This window comes from Sprattus sprattus (genome assembly GCF_963457725.1).
Source record: "Sprattus sprattus genome assembly, chromosome: 8".
In the NCBI taxonomy this organism is placed as follows: Eukaryota; Metazoa; Chordata; class Actinopteri; order Clupeiformes; family Clupeidae; genus Sprattus; species Sprattus sprattus.
Window position 1 is genome coordinate 12,416,992 of NC_137927.1, and position 23,426 is coordinate 12,440,417.

At 47.7% G+C, this 23,426-nt stretch overlaps 1 protein-coding gene across 4 annotated transcripts in view; it reads left to right on the top strand.

Annotated features, from left to right (window-relative positions):
• Positions 1–22,992, top strand: part of fto (FTO alpha-ketoglutarate dependent dioxygenase) — a gene marked incomplete at its 5' end in the record, with an annotated part of 128,297 nt that extends 105,305 nt beyond the window's left edge. For 3 of the 4 annotated variants that reach the window (XM_080843011.1, XM_080843009.1, XM_080843010.1), the window contains 2 exons: positions 19,708–19,848; positions 20,775–22,992. In XM_080843011.1, the coding sequence (XP_080699137.1) occupies positions 19,708–19,848; positions 20,775–20,781 (148 nt within the window). In that variant the 3' untranslated portion in view covers positions 20,782–22,992. Of the gene's footprint in view, positions 1–19,707; positions 19,856–20,774 lie in introns of all 4 variants that reach the window. The other variant, XM_080843012.1, reaches the window with a different exon arrangement.
• Between the last annotated feature and the right edge of the window lie 434 nt (positions 22,993–23,426).

The window sequence follows — 23,426 nt, forward strand, 5'->3', positions numbered from 1 at the left end:
ACTCACACACACACATTTGCTCACACACACACACACACACACACACACACACACACACACACACACAGATTCACACGCTCCTACCCCAGCCACTCACACGCCTCTGGTACAGCATAAGAGAGAGCATTGTTGTGTTTGGTGTCACTCAATTTGTCACGTTCGCCTGGCTTGTCACGCGACTGATATTTGCACTTGATGTGCGTTTAGTTTAGCATTTGGTCGTGTTGAAGGAATGACAGCATTGATGAAAAGCTTCTCTGTGTTATTTTGATGTTTCTTTTTGTCAGAACAACAACAATCATTTTCAGCTTTTTTTGTCGTTGTATGCCACACACACATAGACTTAAACACACATACACACACACACACACAAGCTTGTTTGTGTCATTTGTTAGCGATGCACAGCAGCTCGCGAAGGCAGAGGGTAATAAAGTGTAGCTGTGTTTAGTGGAGCAGCATGCCCATCGATCTGTGAGGGTTCATTAGATAAGTGCTGACATCACAGATTGATGTCTCTTTAAACCAGTGTCTGGCATGGAGCTGACAAGGGAAATCAGAGCTATTGACTGTGTGTGTGTGTGTGTGTGTGTGTGTGTGTGTGTGTGTGTGTGTGTGTGTGTGTGTGTGTGTGTGTGTGTCTCTTTGTGTGTGTCTGTGTGTTTGTGTTTGTGTGTGTGTGTGTGTGTGTGTCTGTCTGTCTATCTGTGTGTTTGTGTGTGTGTGTGTGTGTGTGTGTGTGTGTGTGTGTGTGTGTGTGTGTGCGTTTTTGTATGTGTTTGTGTGTTTGTGCGTGTGTTTGTGGATAAGTGTCTGTCAGAGTGTGTGTGTGTCTACATGTGTGTGTTTGTGTATGGCATCTGGGCGTATCCAGTCCTCATCCTCCTTCTGTAATGGGTTGCAGAGCTGGAGGTGTTCACTAATGATTGTACTGACACACTCAGCGATGCGGTTAAGTGTACCGACAGCCAGGCGCTCGAACACACACACTCTCACACACACACTTCCTTTTCTGTCTGCTGCTATGAGAAAGAGATGAAGTGAGAAGGAAGGAGGGGAGAGGTGGAGGACCGGAGAAGACAGAGCAGGGTAGTGAGGAGGGAGGAGAGGAGCGTCAGATGGAGTGCTTGAGTCTTCAGCCATCTAGTCTTCAGCAGAGCGGTTAGGCCTGCTGTTCAGTAATTAAACATCTTCAGCAGACCACATTTACCCATGCTACTGAGGCACAGGACATCAACATGGGATTTTTGTGTGTGTGTGTGTGTGTGTGTGTGTGTGTGTGTGTGTGTGTGTGTGTGTGAGAGAGAGAGAAAGAGAGAGAGAAAGAATGAACGAGAGAGATTAAGATAGGGATACATAAAAAAAATAGGCCTTAGAGCCATTTTCTGTTCATGCAGAAAAATCATGAATTCCTCAAGAATTTCTACCACACTCACTCCATGAAAGACAGAGGGTTGGATGAAGAACGCGAGTGAAAGTTTAGCAGCAGTTTAACCCTCATCCCCCTTGCTTGGGGATATGGGATTGATTAAAGATATCAGTTGAATCTCAAGTGCTCCTCTAATGAAGAGAGGGCCAGAATCATTGCCATTGATTACTCTCCTGTTCCCTGATTTGTCCCCCAGCACTTACACACACACACACACACACACACACACACACACACACACACACACACACACACACAGACATGCTCACATACACACACACACAGACATGCTCACATACACATGCTCTCACACACACACATGCTAATAACTTATCCTCAGTCGCATCTCTTACAACTCCTGTTTCCAGACAAATCCATACACACCAGTAGCCAGTGACATCACGTTTGATTACTTTCAAATGTAATTTATAATGTCGTATTTATTTGAATTATGTGTTTATGGCAAAACAGATGAGACAGGGTTGTGAGTGTTATCTCTCCAGCGGTCCTCTCTTCATCATAGGCAACAGAAAACGATCTCCACCAGTCAACACCGGTGTGTGTGTGTATGTGTGTGTTTGTGTGTGTGTGTGTGTGGGATTGGCCTTCGAGAATTCCCCTATCACTCTCCACACCAGTGATGGACTGGTTTCAGCAGGGCTTTCAAAGCCGTTCCGCCTCCATCTTCCAACTACACAGCAACCACATGCAGGCCCACACAGTTTTATTAAGGTTATTTATCACGGTGGATCAACATCATGTAACTAATGAATTCCTTTATGCTATTCCCGTACCTAACCTGCAACCTAACCTACCTTATGAGCAAACGAGTGTGAAGGAATTAGAACAGTGCGGAATGAGAGATACATAGTGCAATCAGAACACAACACTGGTACCGCTATTAGCGAAATGATGCAAAACCTTTCAGTTTTCGACAAAACAAAAACGTTGAGCTAAAAAGAAAAGACAAAAAAAAAGTTTAAAAGTTAGCGTGTACTTTCTGGTGTAGCTGAGCATAATGCAAACGAGGTGTTTGGTTTGCGTGTAAGTGTGTGTGTGTGTGTGTGTGTGTGTGTGTGTGTGTGTGTGTGTGTGTGTGTGTGTGTGTGTGTGCACGCGTTGGAATGTGCAGGAGGCAGAGCTCCCCGCCAGGCTGCCACAACTCCAGGCGCTTCCCCATTGGCTGCCTCCAGGAGATTAAAGAGAATAATTGCCACTTGATTGGCTCTTTAAATTTTCATGAACCTCTTTCATAATATGTGGTTGCGTTTCCATTTTTATGGGCCATAATAATGGCATATAATTTGACTTGTTTAACTTAAGAGGGACCTTTTTTCTGCTGAATGCATGGTATGTCTCTCTCACTCACACACACACACAGACAAATACGCACACATACACACACACACACACAGCACTGGTCTGGTCATGCTCTGTGTTCATGCACTGATTCACACTTACACAAGCTGGGTGATTGTTAATGCCCTCTTTATTTTGATGACTAAGTCGATTTATTTTGATGACTAAATTATTGTTTTTCTTTTACACTTAGTTCCAGTACACACCCAAACGACAGTGCCACTGATTAGGATGTCTAACTGTTTGTGTCAAGCTAAAAAGATATTAGTCACCTCCTCAGCAGATAATGTTACTATATCATGGTGACAGTCGAGGGTGAAGATTTCTGTGTGGAAAGGCTAGCCTTTGATGTAGGCTACATGTGTGTTGGGAAGGATGAGTGGCTGGTGGAGGGTGGTTGAGCATGAGGGTTCTCTGTAGTGATGTTTGCTTCAGACAGAGGAGTTGCCACACAAAGAGGTCCCATTGAGTGTGGGAAAGATGGCTGTGTCTCGGGTCAGCTCTGGGGTTCCTGGCCCTGGACTCCTTGGCCACATGGTTTAGGACATGGGAGGGAGCAAACAAGGCCTTTTCCTGTAATATCACCGTCTCTCTCTCTCTCTCTCTCTCTCTCTCTCTCTCTCTCTCTCTCTCTCACTCTTTGTCCCTGTCTATCTCTCTCTGTCGATAGCCACCCTCTCTGTCTTTGTCTCTCTCTTTTACTTTCTTTTTTCTCTCTTTCTTTGTCTTGCTTTCTTGCTCTCTTTTTGTAAACTCTTCTTCATTTCCCTGGGCACGGCTCAACGTTTTATTTCACTTGTCAGGAAGAGTAACAAATCTATTGTGGTCTGATTATCACGGCTTTTTCTCTGCGTAGTCGCTCATCACCAGAGCAATTAAAAACTGTAAATAAGGCGTCTCTCCCCACCACTGTAGCCCAAACAATGGGCTCCCGGTGGAAAGGTTCGTTTGAAGGGAGCGGCGTTGGGGGGGATGCTCTCTTTCTGTCTCTGTGTCTCTCTCTGTCTCTGTCTCTCTCTCTCTGCATCTCTCTTTCTGCATCTCTCTCATTCTCCATCGTGTTGCCTGTCTGTCTTTCTCAAAGCCCTGGCGTTAATTAGGACGCGGGTTCTCTCTCAGCTGCTGGGCCGGCCACGACGGGCAGCTTAACGCAATCACAGTGACACATATTTCACGACACGAGATGAAGTTGTTTACTTTTGTGTTCGGTCTGGCATTACGACACACCACTTTTGTGTCACAGCGCGCCACAGATAATGTAATTGTGGTGGCGACATGTGTTCTGACGAGCTGGTAGAGGCCTGTGCCAGCAGAAAGAGAGAGAGAGAGAGAGAGAGAGAGAGAGAGAGAGAGAGAGGAAATGGGTGGAATAAAAGGCAAAGTGATGCAATAGTAAAAAGTATCAGGTTTTTAATTTGGGCAGACAGTGAAAATCAACAGGAAGGAGCAGATGAACGTGGTAGAGAGATATTCAATGAGACAGAGGAAGTGACAGTCAGTATTAGCAAGGGGGCATGAGAGTTGTTACACTGGGTTGTCACAGTCTAGCTCTCAGTTCCAAACTCGTTGGTGATTGTACCAAGCATTACTGATTGGCTGGGAAAGGGTATGGCTTGGTCCAATGCACTTTGTATGTTTCCTATCTACAGAGCCAGGACCCAACATTAACGCTGGAGCTTTTTTGAGTTCACACACTGGACAGATAGCTACATGGACTTGAGGAGAATTTTGCTGAGGGCTGCATCTTTGGAGTCCCTTTTGGAGTCAACAACTGAACCCACCTGAAACCATTCTCCACTGTCTGCCATGACCCCCTCCTCTGCAGGTCTGGCCTGTTTCAGTGGTAGACAGCAGTCAGATTGCGGTTATATCCTCCTCAGATCTAGCCTCATTACAGAGAAGAGAAAATGAGGCATCCTCCTACGGAGTAAAATAACAAAAAAATGAACAGTACAAATTCCGCTACATAGTAATTCTGGTTTGTGCGCTGGTGTAAAATGAGCAGTACACACACCCATAATCCGTGTTTCTCTTAGAGAGACAAAAGGAGCTCTTTGTAGTTTAGAGTCGGAGACATGTGGATCGTGTCATGTATGGGGTGTCAGGATGCGAGGACGGGTGTTCATGAATTACTAACGAGCCGAGCTGGGCAGGTGGGCGAGAGAGGAAGAAAAAGAGAGAAAGAGAGAGCGAGAGAGAGAACGAGGGAGCGTCAGAGAGAGAGGGAGTGGGAGCCAAGCGGAGAAGCTCGAGAGCAGGCTGTGAGTGGTGCCAGGTTCCTAGGGCCTCGCTGGAGGCTATATGCCTTACCAAGATCCTGTTTACAGTTATGAGAGGAAGCTGCCAGCCATGCATTACCATACGTTTTGCCTGCAGTGCTCAACGGAAATCTCTTTTCTCTCTGTCTCTCTGACTCTCTCTCTCTCTCTCTCTCTCCCCTCCCCCTCTTTCTCTCCCAATCCTCTTCGTTTGTGCTCTCTCTTTCCTCCTCCCTCTACTCCCACATCTCATTCACTCCGTTTCTCCCTCTCCCTCTCTCCATCCTCTGGCTCTCTTCCTCTTCCTCTCTGAGCCCTCATTCCCCTGCACGTCTCCTGCAAACTCACATCAGAGCGGGGATGCAGGCACACGCCGTCCCTGAGCCCCCAGCACCAGCATCAGCACCAGCACCAGCACCAGCATCCAGCATCCCAGCATCCAGCCAGGACTCCAGTCTCTGCTGGCTGTCTCAGTGGCTGGTGTCTCCGCAGAGCTCCTGGTCAGCTGTTAGCATGCCACACATCAATGCTAGAGGTGTATTGCACTCGTGCATTCATTTACACAGACACGCCATGCACAAACACATACAAACATTGCATACCTAGGCTATACATATACACACTTACCCCGACACGCCATGCACAACTACATACAAACAGGCATACTTAGGCTATACAAATTTACACTTACACAGATACGACATGCACAAATAGATACAATCAGGAATACCTAGGCTATAAAAATATACATTTAACCTGACACGCCATGCACAACTACATACAAACAGGCCTACCTAGGCTATACAAATATACATTTAACCTGACACGCCATGCACAACTACATACAAACAGGCCTACCTAGGCTATAATACATTGGTTTGTGACTACATGGGAAGCACGCCTTAATACTGTTTCTGTGAAATAGTTCAGTAAGGATATGTATTTATATGTCGATACAACTTATTGCTGTTGGTTAAAACGTATACATTTTGAGAACAGACTAGTTTAATATCTGGCTGGACTGCCATACTGTTTGTTAGTTAAACTAGTTGGTTTGATTAACACGTGAACATCGTTGTCTTACTTCCGTCTACTTGATAAGGATATGCTGTGGAAGTACCGACCACAGGACCCCATTAGGGCTTTTCGACAGCAGGAACATGCAAGCGGTTTAAGGGGGGCGGCACCTTTTTGGAGCGGGCGTCAATGAAGTCCTGCACAGCTTGAAGTAAACTTCCCTACATTTTACATGAAGAACAAGAAGAGGGCTCTGAATGCATTTTGTACGGGTGAAAATATTTCAAAGTTAATTGGACAGTGTTTCATACATTTGTTTTTGTAACGCCTGGAAGATTTCAAAAAGGGGCTGGACCAGGTATCATGGCAGGTTTTAGCTGTCAAGCTGTTTATAAGTGATGTGATGTGATAGGCATGTGGCAGTCAGCTGTGTGTTTTGCCTCATCATTTACTTTCCAGCTTAGATACAACTTTTAATGCAGACTTCTAAATTTGGCACGCTATGTTTGTTTTGCAAGTTAACTAGCTGAGCTGACAACCTATCTTACAGAGAATGCAATACTAGCTAGCTAACTCAAACTATGTAGGCTTCATTTTAGAACATAATGTTAATTTAGTTTATTTGGCTGCAGACACAGGTAACATCAGTTTATGTATATTGTTGTTTTAAAATCAGCTGATCTGTGCTTCCCTTGTGTTTAAAAGCACTAGTGGCCACTGATATACATGCTCACAAGCACACACACACACACACACACACACACACACACACACACTTTACATACACTGATAAACGCACATGCACACATGTAGCGGCTAGCCTCAGAGAGCATCTTGAGTGGGAGGGAGCCAGGGGATCCTGGTAGACACGTGTGTGGAGTGTGTGTGTACTTACTTTGTAGCATGTAGTCTCTGTGCTCCTGGGCTCCTGTGCATCTGAGCATCTGCTCTTTTGCCTTGGTCCCTGTGGCCTGAAATGTCAGAGCAGCTGGTGGGCTGGCAGACATGTGCATTGTACAGCACTCTGATCTCCTCCCCTCCCTCTTCCTCTCCCTCTCTCTGTCTCTCTCTCTCTCTCTCTCTCTCTCTCTCTGTGTCTCTCTTCCTCTTCCTCTGTCTTTCTATCTCTACATCTCCTGTCCTCTGATGTTAAATATGATTGAAGGTAAGTAGGCAACAGTGAGTGGATGGGGATGGGGGTGGGGGTGGGGGTGGGGGGGACAGAGAGAGCAAAGGGCCGTGGCTTTTTGTGTTGTGTGCTTTCTAGAGCATTAAATCCTGAGAGCTGAGATTTGCCTGGCCGTTGTTCAGGCCTGTCGGGGTCATGTCACACAGGACGCAAGAGAGAGAAAGAGAGAGAAAAAGAGGAGGAGAGAGAGGGAGAGAGAGAGGGAGGGAGAGGTACCTGAGGCCCTATGGAGGCAGGGGGCTACACGGACAAGCCATTTGTATCTGTGCCGAGCAGTGTGTGTGCATGTGTTTGTCTGAGTGTGTGTGTCCTATGTGTACTCCCGGTATATTCTTCTGCCCCCCTGCGTCCTCCACAGTGGCTGTTGTACACAAGAGCTGATGAGTGCGGGGCATTAAGGCGCTGTTTGGCTCCATGTTTCTTCCGATGCTGAGTTCGTATGTGTGTGTGCGCGTTCTGGTTTGTGTGTGTGTGTGTGTGTGTGCTATGGGGGGCACTGAAGCGGAAGGAAGGACGTAGAGCAGACAGGTAGTAGCCCCCTCCCCCAGGGGGGCCGGAGGGGACCCCCGCAGCTCTCTCCGTGTTCCTCACGGCTCTCTCCAGGGGGCCCACCCCTCCCCTCCAGTAACTCTCAGACGCCAGTATCGATCCGCCCAAATCTGCCCCCGCTATCCTCACTAGTCCACCTGGTAATCCCCCCGCCCCCCCCCCCCCCCCCCCCCCATCCTCCGCACTCTCACACCTACGTCACACACACCCTCGCCCCCTTACAGACACACACACACTCTATGTGCTTGTGGTGTGTTGAGATGGGTGGGTTTGAGGTCGTGCAGGACAGAGGTGCATCAGGCGGCCCCCAGTGGGATGGCGTTTGGGCCACACTCACCTCCCCCCGCTACTGCAGCCCCTCCCTGCTCCCCATCTCCAGTGTGTCTCTTCACGGAGGTGGGTCAAGATGCCCAGGGGTGTGTCTTCCACCATCAGAGGGAGCTAGAGACTTTGTGGTTAACTTTAAAAACACACACACACACACACACACACACACCCTACCAAGCCCTGTTGTCTGTGCGTTTGGATGTTTTTGTAATTTTTTTATTGCCTGAGCCATTATCTTTTCCCATGCACTGCCACTCTGGGAAGGCGGTGTGTGTGCGCGTGTGTGGGAGAGAGGTGCCAAGTTTGGGTGCCTATAAGTCACTCAGTTCCAGAGAATTGAGTATCCTGCCCAGCCGGATCTCTGGTTTTTCGTGTGTGTGTGTGTGTGTGTGTGTGTGTGTGTGTGTGTGTGTGTGTGTGTGTGTAGGTGTGTGTGTGTGTCACACAGTGCCCTCAGACACTGAAGCACAGAATACCGCAAGCTTTGTCTGTCAGCATTCTAGGATGCCATAGTGTGTTACTCATGTTCCAACACTCATGTTTGATTGTCGGATTCCATTCGATTGTACCTATTTGCAACATCTTATTGAAAGAAAAGAATAAACAATAGCTAGAGAAGGGTGTGGGCGGGTGGAGTTGTTGTAACATGCGCCACAGTTATTCTTGAATTGTGGCAACAGCTGCTATCAAAGGCTCACCTGGTACTTTCGTATTTCTTCATCATCAATGACAGACCTTTGATCGCTGTTGAAATGCGCAGTGGTGATAAATCGCAATGAAAATAGAAAGACTGTAGTGCAGCCATGAGGCATAGATCAGTGTCACGTGTGCGTGAAAAAGTGGCAAACTGGTTGGCAGGATGAATCTGAACTTGTTTTATTGTCCTACATATGAAAGCATGGACGGTCTCGTCTGTGTTTGTTTTTGCCTGCGTGGCTCTGTGTCATGTTGTCCGTCACAGCTGAGTGCCAAAGAGAAAGTGTGGGAGCGAGAGAATCGTCTGTGAACAATTGAAGGGCCACGTTTATTTTGGGGCCCCTTTGGTCAGAGCTGTTATTTAAGGGTTGGGAGGCACAAACAGTGTATTAGTGTGTATATGTAGTGTGTCTAACCGTATGTGTGGCAGGGGGCAGAGGTCCTGTTTACCTCAGCTGGGCTGGCAGTGGCGTGGCGCGGGCGTGGCGTGGCAGATGTGCTGCCCTCGGCCCCTGGCCCTCGGCTCAGATTTACCAGAGTGCTAAAGCCCCTCGTCCCTCATCAAATATTCATCGGGGCAAGCTTCTCAATGATTTCCTGTCTCTTCCTGTATGCACAGCTGGTTGTGCTTGTCCTCTCCCAGTGCTGCGTGCTGGACAGTTGCACTCAGGCGGAGCTGAAACTAAAGTGGCGGCCGCCGCTGGGTAGAGGGGGTGGAGGGGGTGTGGTATGGTGAGGGCGAGAGGAGGGGAGGATGGTCAGTGTTTGGTGTGCTTAGGGGTGGCTGGCTTAGGAGGGAGAGGAGAATGGACAGTGACATGTTGATGTTGTAGCGAGTATGTCAGGAATCCCATGAGGAAAGGTAATCCAGTCCCTGGACACACCCCACCCCTAACACAGACACACACATACACACAAACACACACACACACACACACACACACACACACACACACGCATGCATAAACAGAAACAAGCACAAACACACACACACACATACACACTCACACACACACACGTGCCCTTGCCTAAAACTGGCCACTCCACTTTTTTGAATCAAAGCAGCCGTGGTCCCAGCCACCTTGAGCAAGTTTAAGCTGAGCCGCCAGAGGAGTGTGTCTCTCCAGAAGCGCATTGCACATTTGGGAGTGTTTGCATTTCTGCTCTTTTGGAACTGTAGCCTCTTAGGCCTTAGTGCTTGAGCCTTTTCTCTTGCAGAGAGAGAGAGAGCGAGAGAGAGAGCGAGAGAGAGAGAGAGAGAGAGAGAGAGAGAGAGAGAGAGAGAGAGAGAGAGAGAGAGATACATAGATAGAATGAAAGGGAGAGAAAAAAAGAGAGAGAGAGACAGAAAGAGAGTTTGTTATACAAGTGCACTGTGACATGGGGTTCCTGACTTTAGCCAGTTGGTGTTTGTTTGTGGTGTATCTTTGTGTGTGTGTGTGTGTGTGTGTGTGTGTGTGTGTGTGTGTGTGTGTGTGTGTGTGTGTGTGTGTGTGTGTTGAGACCCAGAGGCTAAATCAGGATTTAGATGTAATCTCGCAGAAAGACCCGCGGAGCAACCAGTGCCGAGCTGAGCTGAGCTGTGCTGTGCTGCTATGTGAGCTCAGGGGCTTTGGGTCTTCTGCTCCCAAGCAACCAGACCCTCTCGACTGGCCCCAAGCCAGCTAGTGGATCCATCCAACAGGGCTCCTAATCCTCCTCACCCACCCGCCCATCTGATTCCGGATCAGTAGAGCAGGCCAAAGGCCAAGGCATGCATGGTATCAGAGAAGGGCACATGAGGTGAATGACTCAGTTTGTTGTCAAATGTAACAAGCCGTTTGGATAGGAAATACGTTTTTAGTTGTTTGCCCTTTAGTTGTTTGCCTTCTTTAATGTATCAAACCCTCCAGATATATTGCCCTCATTTCAACTAGGTGTTTTATCCTTGAGGGACCTTTTATTAAAAAAACTGCAAGTGCCACCACAAGAGAAAACATTCTCTTCATGGTATTGTCAGTTTACATTTGACTGTTGACATGAGCCAAACAAAGACACTGTAGACAAAGGGCTGGGTGGATTAAACCATGATTTGCTTTTGCTGAAATTGCTATGGGTGTGAAAGCTGATCCTGCAAATACAAAGAGAGCCTGTGTCCCCCCCCCCCCCCAAAAAAAAAGCAGCCATTTCAGTGCGTGTTGACATGTGGCATTTGAGGTTTGTTTGCCCAAACATGTGTATGCACAAACTAACAGCTTTTTTTCTCCAATTCTTCCTTCACACATACAGTGTACATAGAATATGTGTGACATGCACATGAACACATAGACACACACACAAACACACACACACACACACACACACACACACACCCTTTTGTGCCTCCTCCTCCCTCCTGTGTGTTATGAGCTGGCTCAGTACAGAGCCTGAGGGGCTGGCTGGCCTGCTTGCTCCTTTAAACAAATTGCTCAGTGTTCACAGCACTTTAAATGCCACGGCCTTTAATTACAGTATTTACTTAATAGGCTGAAACAAAAAGCCGTGTTCACCCAGCAGGAGCAGCAGGTGATGCAGAAGTTCAAACACCTGGCAGTACATGGCCTCCTCTGGCACTGGGGCCCAGCCCCCTCACTCCAGGCCCTACACGGGGAGAGAGGGGGAGAGAGAATGGGAGGAGGGAGAGAAAGTGTGAGAGAGAGAGTGAGATAGTGGGAATAAGAGAGGGGGGGAGTGAGCAAGAAGGAGATAGAGATGGGAAGAGGACAGAGGAAAAAAAAGAGAGTGAGAAAAGAGAGAGAGAGAGAGAGAGAGAGAGAGAGAGAGAGAGAGACTGGCTTAGACGGAAGAAACATTCTTGATTACGTGTTTTTGTATCCGGGTAACATTCATGGGAAAGTCAGTTAGCACCTGTGGCGTATTCTAGGTAAGTGTTTCGCTTTAGCCGAAAAACCTGTCATGTGCCTTCCCCTCCTGATCCGACAGGGAAATTACAGTAGCTGACATTTGTGTTTGTTCATCTCCTCCCACCCCCTTCCCTTCTCATTCATGTGAAATAATTTCAGATAACCAGGGCCTCTGAGGTGGCAGGTTTAATACAGGTTCAAAAGAGGTGCTCAACAACAAAAGGACAGTGGTTAACACTAACTTGTGAGTGCTTTGGTCATGGAACATGCTGCAAGCAAATTTGTAATGACGGAACAGAATTCCAGGTACACCTCGGTGACAATACCTCCACTGCAATTATCTCATCCACTTCAAATTACCTATCATTATTTTTATTGCAATCTTGTCTTGTTCTTTACATGAAAAGTGTGGTTAAGTCAAGGTGTTTCTGATCGGTTTTGGTTTCAACTTCAAAGGACTGAAATTAAGGGCTGCATTTCTTTTTTCGGCTGTCGTATTGCTCTCGAGGCTATATTCCACTCATGCAGTTAAGGATGTTTGCATTAATCTGTTATTGAAGGATGCCAACTGTAGGTCTGTGAGGCTTCCAAGACATTTGGAACAACAAATCCTTGTCTCTGTTAAAGCAAATCCTTAGGAAAACACGGTAGCTTTAACTTTTGGAGTGTGCGGCCTAGTAGGCGGACATCACCAATGATCCATGCCTTTTCACGTTGAGTGGTTTAGGTGTAGTGTGTTCCTGTGTTTGACTAGAACAAATCCGCTATTTACTTTTGGATTTGGTGTGTGTTGATTGATGGCCAGTATATAAGGGTATTAATGTGTTTAAAAGGCTGTACTGACATTCAGTCTTTTCTTCTGTGTGTGTGTGTGTGTGTGTGTGTGTGTGTGTGTTCTGGCGCTCACCTCCGCTGCCTCCTCCTCCTCCCATTCTCTCTTTCTTGGTTGTTCCAGAGTTTGTTTTCACTGTTCGTTCGTTCATTCGTTCGTTATTGAGTCCGCTCAAACCACCCAATCCGCCTCCCGGGCCGTAAAGCAGGTTAACAGTCGCCTCCTCAGTCGAAACAGAATCTCTATTGTGCAACACTTTTAGAGCCTCCGTCACAGACCTCCTTCAAACCCGCGACCATAAAACGCTCAAGAGTTTGAAGGCGACGGTCACCCACAGCCAAGCAAATAGGCTTGTAACCCAGGCAATCGGAGGCCCGATAGGTATAATTAGCCCAGCCTCTTTGACCCCGGCAGACAGGTGGGAATTGTGTGGGTCTCTACCGACCTTATCATGTGAGCAGGGTCAGGTGTCACCCCGGTGCACGGGGCCATATAGCTGTCGAGGCAGGCCCATCCATCATGGGCCTTATTGCTGCACTCCTCCGTCTGCCCAGAAGGCGTGGGTTAGTGAGCCTGGAAGGGGTGCGGGTTGGGTTGAGGTTGGGTTTGGTGTGTGTGTATTGGGGGGGAGGTTCAGGAGGGGGACGATCGTTTTACAGGAACGCTCGACACATGAACAACAAGTTTTCACAGCAACACAGCACGCTACTCCCCTCCACCCCCACCACCACCACCACTAAGAAAAGAAGGGGGGGGGGGAATAGAGAGTTACTGCTCCCAGCTCCGCAGTAACCCTCTTCCTGATCACAGCGAGATTTATGGGTCCTCAGCTGCTAGGCTGTGAAAAACTGCAAACACTCACAGGCTCGTAACCTCTTTACCCTCTCCATCAAGCCTTCTTACTGCTCCATTTTCTCTCCTGGGTTGAATAAATAAACACCGTCATCGTGAAAAACTCAAATGTCTCTTTAAACCCACTAATTAGTTTTCCCCCAGTATATCAAAATGTTTCACTCTGGTATTTGACTGCATATCCCAATCCTAACATATCCCCCCCCATCCCCCCTACCCCAACCCCTCCATCCCATCCTCATCACTAACCAACCCCCCCCCCCCAACAACAACCCACCCCCAGCCAAATATCAGCCTCGGTGGATTATGTGGGAGCCCCCCACTGCTGTTTGGGGGTGTGCACCTCTGCCACTGCCAAAGCTGTGTCCTTACGTGCATCAACGCCACAGTCAGAGTAAACGTTTGTTTTTCGGCCTGCAACTTTGGATGGCGAGCAGCAGCAGACAGGGGGCCCCATCTGCCTGAGAAGCCCAGGTGGAAAGCTCTCACAGGTGGCTTCTCTGTCTGACATTCCCCCCTCTCCTCCTCCTCTCCTCTGCAGCCCCTCTGGTAGCCCTGGCTGCCACAAGGGAGCGATCCATCTAACGCCTGTGACGGAAGAACAAACGGCTGTGGATGTTTGCAAAAAGTGAAAAAAAAAAAAAAAAAAACATCCTATCTCTTTGTTTTTCAATCCCAGCATTTGATTTTCATGCCATTGTTTTACTTTAGAAAGCAATTCCTTTCTAACTGGGCTTGTGTCTGGTCATAAACTCAGAGGGCTGTGTTGACATTAGGCCGCATTCCATCCCATAGCCTGAGGCATCGTAATGGTGTGGGACGGGGTGTTGTGTAATTTGTCATGCTGTTAACTGGCTAATGGATGTCCACCTGGTTTGCAGGTTGCAGCAGCACCTCAGGGGTTGACTTATTTCCCCACCCACCCACACCCACACACACACAAACACACACACACACTCACACACACACACAAACACACACACACACACACACACAACCATCAGCCCTTGCATGATCAAACTGCAGGCACATTTTACGGCACCCCCTCAATTATCGTGGCTGTTAAGCACCTACCTCATTGCTTGTTCGTGTGTGTGTGTGTGTGTGTGTGTGTGTGTGTTTTTTAATGTGACATCTGTTTCTTTTTGGCTGCCTTCACCCCTGTTTCTGAAGACCCAGGCAGTTTGCGTTGTCTGCCCACATCAAACGACTTAAGGGGCGAGACAGCCCTGCCGGCTCTACCTCTCCTCTCCAATCGTGGAGGAGTGTCGAGCAACCAGTGATGTCTTACATAGCGTACCGCACCTCCATGTGTGCAGTGGCCCGTGTACCCCCACCCACCCCACCCACCCCTGCTCTAGTCCACCCCTTCTGGTCTCCCACTGAGGGCTGATCCCTGGTACCGTTTAATAAACAGGTCAGCTCCTTTCATGTGGCCTGACGGGCTTCTTCTGCTCCTGAGATGTAACGGGGACCTCCCAGAGTCAGGGCTGGGTCGGGGGAAAAGGTTCCCCACCTAAAAGTAATAGCTCATTGTTCCGTTGTTCCCAAAAGGTGGTTGGTCTCAAAGAAAGAAAAAGAAAAAGCCCCCCCCACCCCAAGTTAGCGTGTTTTTCTGCAGCCATTCATTAGAGGAAAGAGTGGATCAGATGTTCATTTTATTAGCAGGGCTCTTTAAAGAGAATCAGAATGAAAGGAACATATGTCACGCATTTGACACACACACACACTCACACACACACACACACCTCCTTTTGGAAACACTCAGACACATTAGAGAAGTGTACAGTCAGCACTGTCTGCAGACAATAGGAGGCGATTGATCCTCTGGAAGCACGTGCTTGGGTTTGCAGTCTGTAAACTACATAACCCCAACGACTGTGTGTGTGTGTGTGTGTTTATGCAAGTGAGTGTTTGTGTGAACTCGTGTTTTCTAAGCTGCTCAGAAAGACAAGCTCAAGGGCCTGTGTCTCTCTCTTGTCGTACATAAAGGCCTGTGTTTTATACGCCTCTCTTCCTCTCTTTATTCTGAGTGTGCAGAAGTCTGCCTGCGATGTGTGAGGCAGGCTGTTGTGCTGGCAACAGGGGTTGTGTGAGGCTTTTCTTTAGCGTGATTTATGGGATACGGACCTGTTTTTGCACGACCCGTTGGATTGCATTCCCTCCTCCAACACACTCCTCTTCTTCTTCATCTTCACCTCTCTCTCTCTTTCTTTCTATCTCTCTCTCTTTCTCTTGCACTCTGCCTAGCTGCCAAGGCCGTAAAAAGCCTAGCACCTGCACTCCTGTGTCAGATCTCTGGGACGCCACTTCTCCTCATCCGTCGCTGCCATCCGTCGCTGCCATCCGGCAAGCGTTCCTCGTGCTCTCCGCTCTTCCCCATTTCTCTTCCGAAGCCATTCCGGCCAGGACAGATAACTTCCACCGCCCTGCACCCTATCCCCTAATGTTCTAATCAAACATCCCCATTTGTTCCCCTCTACAGATATAAATGATCCCCCTCCCCACCCTTACAACTATAATGCAATAAGTGTTGTCTCCCATCTATGTACCCAGCAGTTTTACCCCCCCTCCCGTCACAATCATGCATCTATCAGTGTAATTGCTCTGGTCGGAAGCACTGATGTTGTCTGTTAAGCGCATTTCCATGCTGTTAAGAGCGTTGAAGGCTTTTAATGTATGTCCCTAGTGTGAGTGTACTGCAGATGATTACACGGGCACGGAGATGGACGGTCCTGCTGATGAGCCCGCACAGCGCACTCCTGGAAAAAAATGAACACCGCTACTATCACCTTCCCCTCTCGGAAAGCAAAAAAAAAAAGAAGTTGAAGCAAAATATCGAAAGCAGAAGAGAGGTTAATTATTTTATTTACTTAAAGCCTTTCTTTCTCTCTCTCTCTCTCTCTCTCTCCTTTTGCCCTCCACCTCCTCCCCCCATCTCTTTCCCTTTCTGGGAGCAGAGAGCATTGGGCAAGGACTGCGTAGAGAAATCGATGGGGAGCGCATTACTGTAAAACGTATTGATTAGGCAGCCGGCGAGCACCGCGTTGGTCGTGGAGATGGTGGAATGATGCAATGCTTAAAGGAATTTATCCTTTGACTTTTACATTAACCTTTTATTGACTGCTTTGCCTGTCCATAATTAACACTCACTTTAGCTAAAGTGGTTAGTTTGAGCGCAAGGGGGCCGAGGCAGTTGAGTCTATGGGGCTGCAGTGCTCTCACTTTTGTTCAGTTCAAGTGCAGAGAGAGAGACGGAAAGAGAAAGAGAAAAAGAGAGAGAGAGAGAGGGGGGAGTGGGGTGGGGGTCCCCCAGTGGAATAACCGCGATAGAATCATAGATACCTTTTACATTAGCATACCATTTCAGCAGGGCTGCAGGGCTATAGGGTTTCAGGGCAAATTGAAATGACTGATTGTATTGCCAATCTCCCCCGACTGAGCACCAGATGGGATAGTTAGCCCGTATCTGTCGGAGGTTAATCCATACCAACGCTTGGGACACGCAAACATCACCTCCTCTCCTGCCTCTTTGTCTTTGACCTTAGCATTTTCCCCCTCCGCTGTGGGCTGTTTTCGGCTACAGAAGTGTGTGTGTGTGTGTGTGTGTGTGTGTGTGTGTGTGTGTGTTGGGTGCACCTGTTTATATGTATTTTTGCCCTCCATTTGCATTTGTATTGGAGGAGGTGGAGGCCTGATGAGGTAGAGTAGGCCCGGAGTCTCCTGTTATTGAGTTCTCTCTCTCACTCTCTCTCTGTCTCTCTCGCTCACCCTCTCTCTCTCTCTCTCTCTCTCTCTCTCTCTGTCTCTGTCTCTGTCTCTGTCTCTCTCTCTGTCTCTCTCTCTCTCTCTCTCTCTCTCTCTCTCTCTCTCTTTCTCTCTCTGTCTCTCTGGAATGCAAAGGTGTGAAATCTAATGCTCCGATCAGAAGGGTGGAGGTGCCTGAGGGTGCTACAGACGGTTCTCAGAACATTTGCTCATGCAAATGTGTACAGTGATTACCTCTGCATTTATGAGAAGGGCAGGTGCAAACAAAACAAATGGCTGAGCGACTGCGGCTCTGGTAGCTGACAAACAGGCCTACACTGGAAGAATGTAAGAGGCTTGTTCCGCACCAGGCCACCAGTAAGAAGAGGACTGTTTATGTTTGTTAGTTTGTTTGTTGTTAATGTTGTGTCGCAGTTGCTTATGGTCTACCCCTCCTCAAATTAATGAATAATCTGAACAGAAAACTGGATTGCCCCATTAGCATACAGTCACAAACATAGACTGACCTGTTTTTGTGTGACTATCTCGGTATTTGTATGAGTGTGTGCATGTGTGTGTGTGTGTGTGTGTGTGTGTGTGTGTGTATCAGTCTCCCAAGCTTTGGATATTTATGCTGGCCTCGTTCCTCCCACCAAAGAGTGGCTTCCTTTAATTCTCACCCTAAATAAATAATGAGAACATTTAAACACATCGCTCGTCGCCCGGCCCCAAGGTCGCCTAATCGTATTATTTATGAAGTGATGTGCTACATAATGGTACTTAGTGCATGTTAACAGATGCTATTATCAAGCCCTCATCTGAAGCGAGGAAGATATATTGGAATGGTATATGTTAATACTACCCTGGCCAGTGTAATGCACTACCTACTGAGGGCAGACCACTCTGAATTGTAGCACTTAGCCTGAGAGCCACTCAAGCATAAAGTGGTCCCCCTGAACAAAATATATAACCGCAAATTGTGGCAGCGATGAGGTGTCCCCCGGCCACTTAGACCACACTGGTCCTATCCATAACCTGCCTGTCCAGGGGAGGTCTTCATGGGGCTGTTTGGGGAGCAGCTTAGGGCAAGGAGGGGAGGGGAGGGGTGGGGTTTTGGGGAGGGGTGGTGTGTTTGGGTGTAAGGAGATACAGCTGGGTGAAAGGGTTGTAGGGGGGGTGTGGCGGGTAGGTGTCAGGACCAAGCAGCTTCTTTTTAATAATGTCTGACAAGGGAGTACCACTGGCCTCATCCAGGGTGGAGGAGCACTCCGGCTGCACCACGGTGCTTTCGCTTGTGCTTCTGGGTCAAGGGTCATTCCCATCTGTAACCATGGGGGGCATATTTATGATGACAGCTCAACAGCACCACCACCATCACTTCCAGCTCTAGAAGCAGCAGCACCACCAACACTACCAGCTCTAGAAGCAGCAGCATCAGCACCAACACTACCAGCTCTTGAAGCAGCAGCACCACCATCACTACCAGCTTTAGAAGCAGCAGCACTACCAGCTCTATAAGCAGCAGCAACACCACCACCATCACTACCAGCTCTTGAAGCAGCAGCACCACCATCACTACCAGCTCTAGAAGCAGCAGCAGCAGTACGCAACCATACGGAGGGCAGCTCTCAATCTCTCTCTCTTCCCCTACGCATTTTGAGCAAATCCCTGCTGATTCACCACAACAGCCACCCATTTGGTTCCAGTGAAGTTTGCATGAAAACAGGAAGTGAGGCAACAATCAGAGCACATAAATCAGAGCGGTGTTGAAATCTAATGTCATGTAATGAGATCACATCAAATGCGGCGTTGCCATCTGGCGATGTTGAAAAAGCTGTCTCTCTCCCCGGGAATCATCAGTGCATGCAACAGGCATTCATGACTTCCCACTCAAAATGCTTCCTCACTGTCTGATTGCACAAGGCGCATTCCTGAGCCCTCCCGCAGTGGTTGCACCATGAAGAGGCCTATTCTGAAACAGCCCTAAACACACACACACACACACACACACACACACACACACACACACACACACACACACACACACACACACACACACACACACACACACACACACACACACACCTATGCCCTGAAGATACACACTGTCACTGTTTATCATGGCCGTTGGCAGACACACTTATTGGGTATTGTAAACAGCACAGGAAATGTCCCACCCTCTCGTCACACCCCCCTCCCCTCAAACCCTCCTCCCCAGGCTTGTGTGGTTAGACAAATAAAAACATAAACACACACACACACACACACACACACACACACACACAGTCTTCCACACAAACAGTCCTCTTACTTTCCCCAAATACCCTCAGAAACACACATACGCACTCAATGCAGTAAACCTACTCCCACAGGCCATTACACACACACACACACACACACACACACACAAGCACACACAATCTGGTTATTTTTTCATCTTAAACAGCTTACGAGTATTATAAATAGCAAAGGCATTGTAAAGGGCCTACAGCAGCCTGTCTTGCAGGTCTTTAAGAGACTGCTTGTGTGGGAGGTGGATCTCATGGCCTGGGGTGGTGTTGTTGCTCTTCCAGGTGCCAGTCCAGTCTTGCTCAGACTCTGCCCCCAGAGGAGGCCCCTCTGGACCGCCCCTACTGGGACCTCGATGACCCTGAGATGCCCCTGCCCTTTGACCTGGCCGATATTATCAGCCGGGTGGAGTCGCTCCTATGGAGGTGAGTGGTGAGAAGACATGATGAGAACATATATGGCACGCATATTTGAGATGTACTCACTTCCACAGGCACGCAAACACACACAGACATACACACACACATTTAATTTAAGGAAATTTAAATTGCATGAAGCACACACTCACCTGACTTAGAAACAGATCAACCCTCATACTTACATCCTCACCTCACCTCACCCCACCTCTCTCTCTCACACACACACACACACACACCCACACACACACACACACAAACACACACACACAGGTATCTCTTTGCATCTCAACTTCAATATCTCACCGGAATGCCAGCCACTTCTTGTCACACTTAATTCCATGCCTCACAGTGCACCGTGCTGTTATCATTTTAGGTCTCATAAAAATATTCTCTATGTCAACTCCCCCTTAACCCTACACCATAAATATACTTTAATTATTCCCTCGCCATGGAATTTGGGACCTGTCAGGCCCTTGTCTTAGGCATTCTTCATCCCTCTTCCCCACACATGTACACACACCGCAGCTTTGACCTGCTCCTAATTGCAATCTGTGGTCAGGTCAGAGCCTCCTCTCCAGTCAGCCAGGGCAACGTGGAGTGACTCCCACTCATGTAAAGTACCTGCTGATACGGAGATGGAAAAACATATAGGAATCACACTTGTCATGTACAGTACTTGCACTTGTACAGTACTTACTTGGTGAATACATGGTGAAAAGCTTGCATATACATTCCATAGTTAAAGGGCATAGTGTCTGTGTTGAGTGTCTGTGAAACTGGTTTTGACAAGGACATATCAGTGGGTGTACAGGTAGTGAGGGGTGGGGGTGAATTTTGGCAGGAGTGTCTGAGAGAGAACAGATTGTTACAAAGGTATGTGTATAATCAGAAGATGCAACAGCCCAAGGTCTGTATTCTGTGTTCCGTTGCAGGATGTGACTGGTTACTGTTGAGGAGGGAGTGGCACTGCGGGGGAGTGACGGCACAAGATGGCAGGACCCGCACAGCACCTATCCTGCCCCCATCCCCGCCCAAAGTACACACACACCCTCTCGCCGTGCCCTCAACGCTGAACCAGCCAGGCTACCAGAGAGCCCCTCACATGGGCACCCTACGACACACCCGCCCTCACTCCTCCTTACCCTCATGGTCCCCACCACCACACCCTCTATCTCGCCTCTCTCTTTCCTTCACTCTTTTTCATTCTCTCTCTTTCTTTCTTTCTCTCTCTTTCTTTCTTCCTCTCCCGTGAGACTCCACACCACTGCAAAGGTTATCTGGCTGAGCGCACACCTGGAAGAACAGCCCAACACAAGAGAAGGGACACCACCCCTCCATCGGCCCCCCTTCCCCCCATCACTCTCTCCTCCAGAGACAAATAGATAGATAGATATAGGCAGTTAGATAGATAGATAGATAGTTAGATAGGTAGACAGCTAGATAGGTAGGTCGATCACGCAGCCTGTAGTGTCACAGTGATCCAGCTAATTACTAGACCCCTGCAAGATAACTAACTAAACTAACTAACTAACTACCCATGGCGTGTCCTGTGTATCCATGTAATGACAATAATCTCCCATTATATTTGAGTTCTCTCATTTGAATGTTCCATAATACTGTGCTTTTACGTTCAGTGAGAAGCGAGGTCTATACATGCACTTCATATAGATATACACATAGATGCTTTATGAGATATTTTTCTGTAACTCTCTCTCTCTCTCTTTCTATTTCTCTATTTCTTTCTCTGTGACTTTGTTGTTTGAGAGTCAAGAGCTGATGTCTCCCACTCTTGCGAGGTGACTGAAATGGTTTTATGTGTAGGATAAAGGGCGTGGCATATGATGCCATTTTACAAACGTATTATGTGAACTTTAGTCTTGCGTGTGTCCGGTGTGTCTTTGGCGGTTTGTGTATGTAAATGTGTGTGTCTGTGTGTGCGTGTGTGCGTGTGTGGGAGTTTGTGTTTGTGTGTCTGAAGATATATAGTAATTTTGAGTATGAAGAAAACTTGTTACAGAGAATGAATTTATTTGTATGAATTGGTGAGACCATGCTTGTTTATATGAGATTTGGTAAAGTTCCCATCGAGTTTAGTATGTATTTTCTTCAGTATGTTGGTGCTACCTTGTCTGTGTGTGTGCGTGTGTGCGTGTTTGTGTGTGTGTGTGTGTGGTGTGTGTGTGTGTGTGTGGCTGTGTGTGTGTGTGTGTGTGTGTGTGTGTGTGTGTGTGTGTGTGTGTGTGTGTGTGTGTGTGTGTGTGCGTATGTGTGTGCGCATGGGATTAGGCCCTTTACGCCTGTAGCTAGTCTGGAAGATATTTGTGCTAGAAACGGAGAGGTAGGACCCATGATCAGTTTAAGGGGGGAAAGATCACACAAATACTCACCTAGTCAATTGAAAATGTTAAAAAGCTTAGCATCCCTTTTTAAAATGTTGTTTTGGTATAATGTCAAATGTATATGTACGTATATTCCATTAACTGATAATGTTTCTGGTAATGCAAGATGTTTGGTGTTTAATACTTTAGTTTTGTACTGGAGTTACAAGGCTTACACTGCTAACAAGTATTGGCAACTGATCAACTCTTGAGGAGTACCGAAATCATCACACTCTTGCTTCAGACAACAATAATATCCATCAATAGTGAGCTAGTTGCAGAATGTGAAAATGTCACAAGTCTGTATGCGTTCAAGATGGCTACTGTAATCATCCGTCATTTGAGATGTTTTTTTTTTCTTTCTTTCTTTTTAAATGTTGAGACCACATTTTTGATAATTTACCAAATCATTGCTGATCAAGGACATGCTTGATTCAGCATGTAGGACGCCAGGTTGAGATTCGGACCCTCCAGTCCTCTTGAACCACAGTGGTGGCTCTGTAGCTCCAGTACAAAGTTAGGGTTACGAAATCTGACAAACATCAAGCATGGTCTGACTAATCAGTTCCATTGGAGGTCAGTGGACATAAGATTCCTCCCATGCTTTTCCTCCGAGCTCCGACCTGGCACACTCTCTTCCGCCCCTCTGCAGACTGCTGCAGTGGCCTTCTCCCTGCGAATAGAAATGAATGCTAAAGGGTTGATTGTCTTAGCCAAGCAGCCTTCCTCTGTCTCTCTTCTCTGTTGTTTGTTCATGTCTGTGTTTTGTTTCCAAGTGTTGGTATCTGGGTGGGTGGGGGGTGGGGGCTGGGTTGGTGGTGGGGGTGAATGACGACGACAGAAGATTGACCCAAATAGCAGCGGACTTCGGAGCGAACCTGACCCGGTTCTGGAGCCAGATGTGGGCCAGGTCTGGCCTGGAGTCAGCCCTGCTCTGGAGAGTTTATGATGTGGGAAATGCAGATGTGTTTTATACTTTCTGAAGATGTTTTAGACTATGTCAATGGTTGCCAAATATTGTGTTCTTGCTAAATGTATGCTGTAAAAGTTTTGTATGTTTTTATTTCCCAACTTCCTTGAGCATAGCAGTAATGTTCTGTTGGATAGTGCAGTGCTCCTGAGTCCACGGCTTGTCTGAAAGCTTTGTGTGTGCAAAAGCGCTAGATATGATAGTGAAATAAAAATATGCTCCGATTATCAGCACAT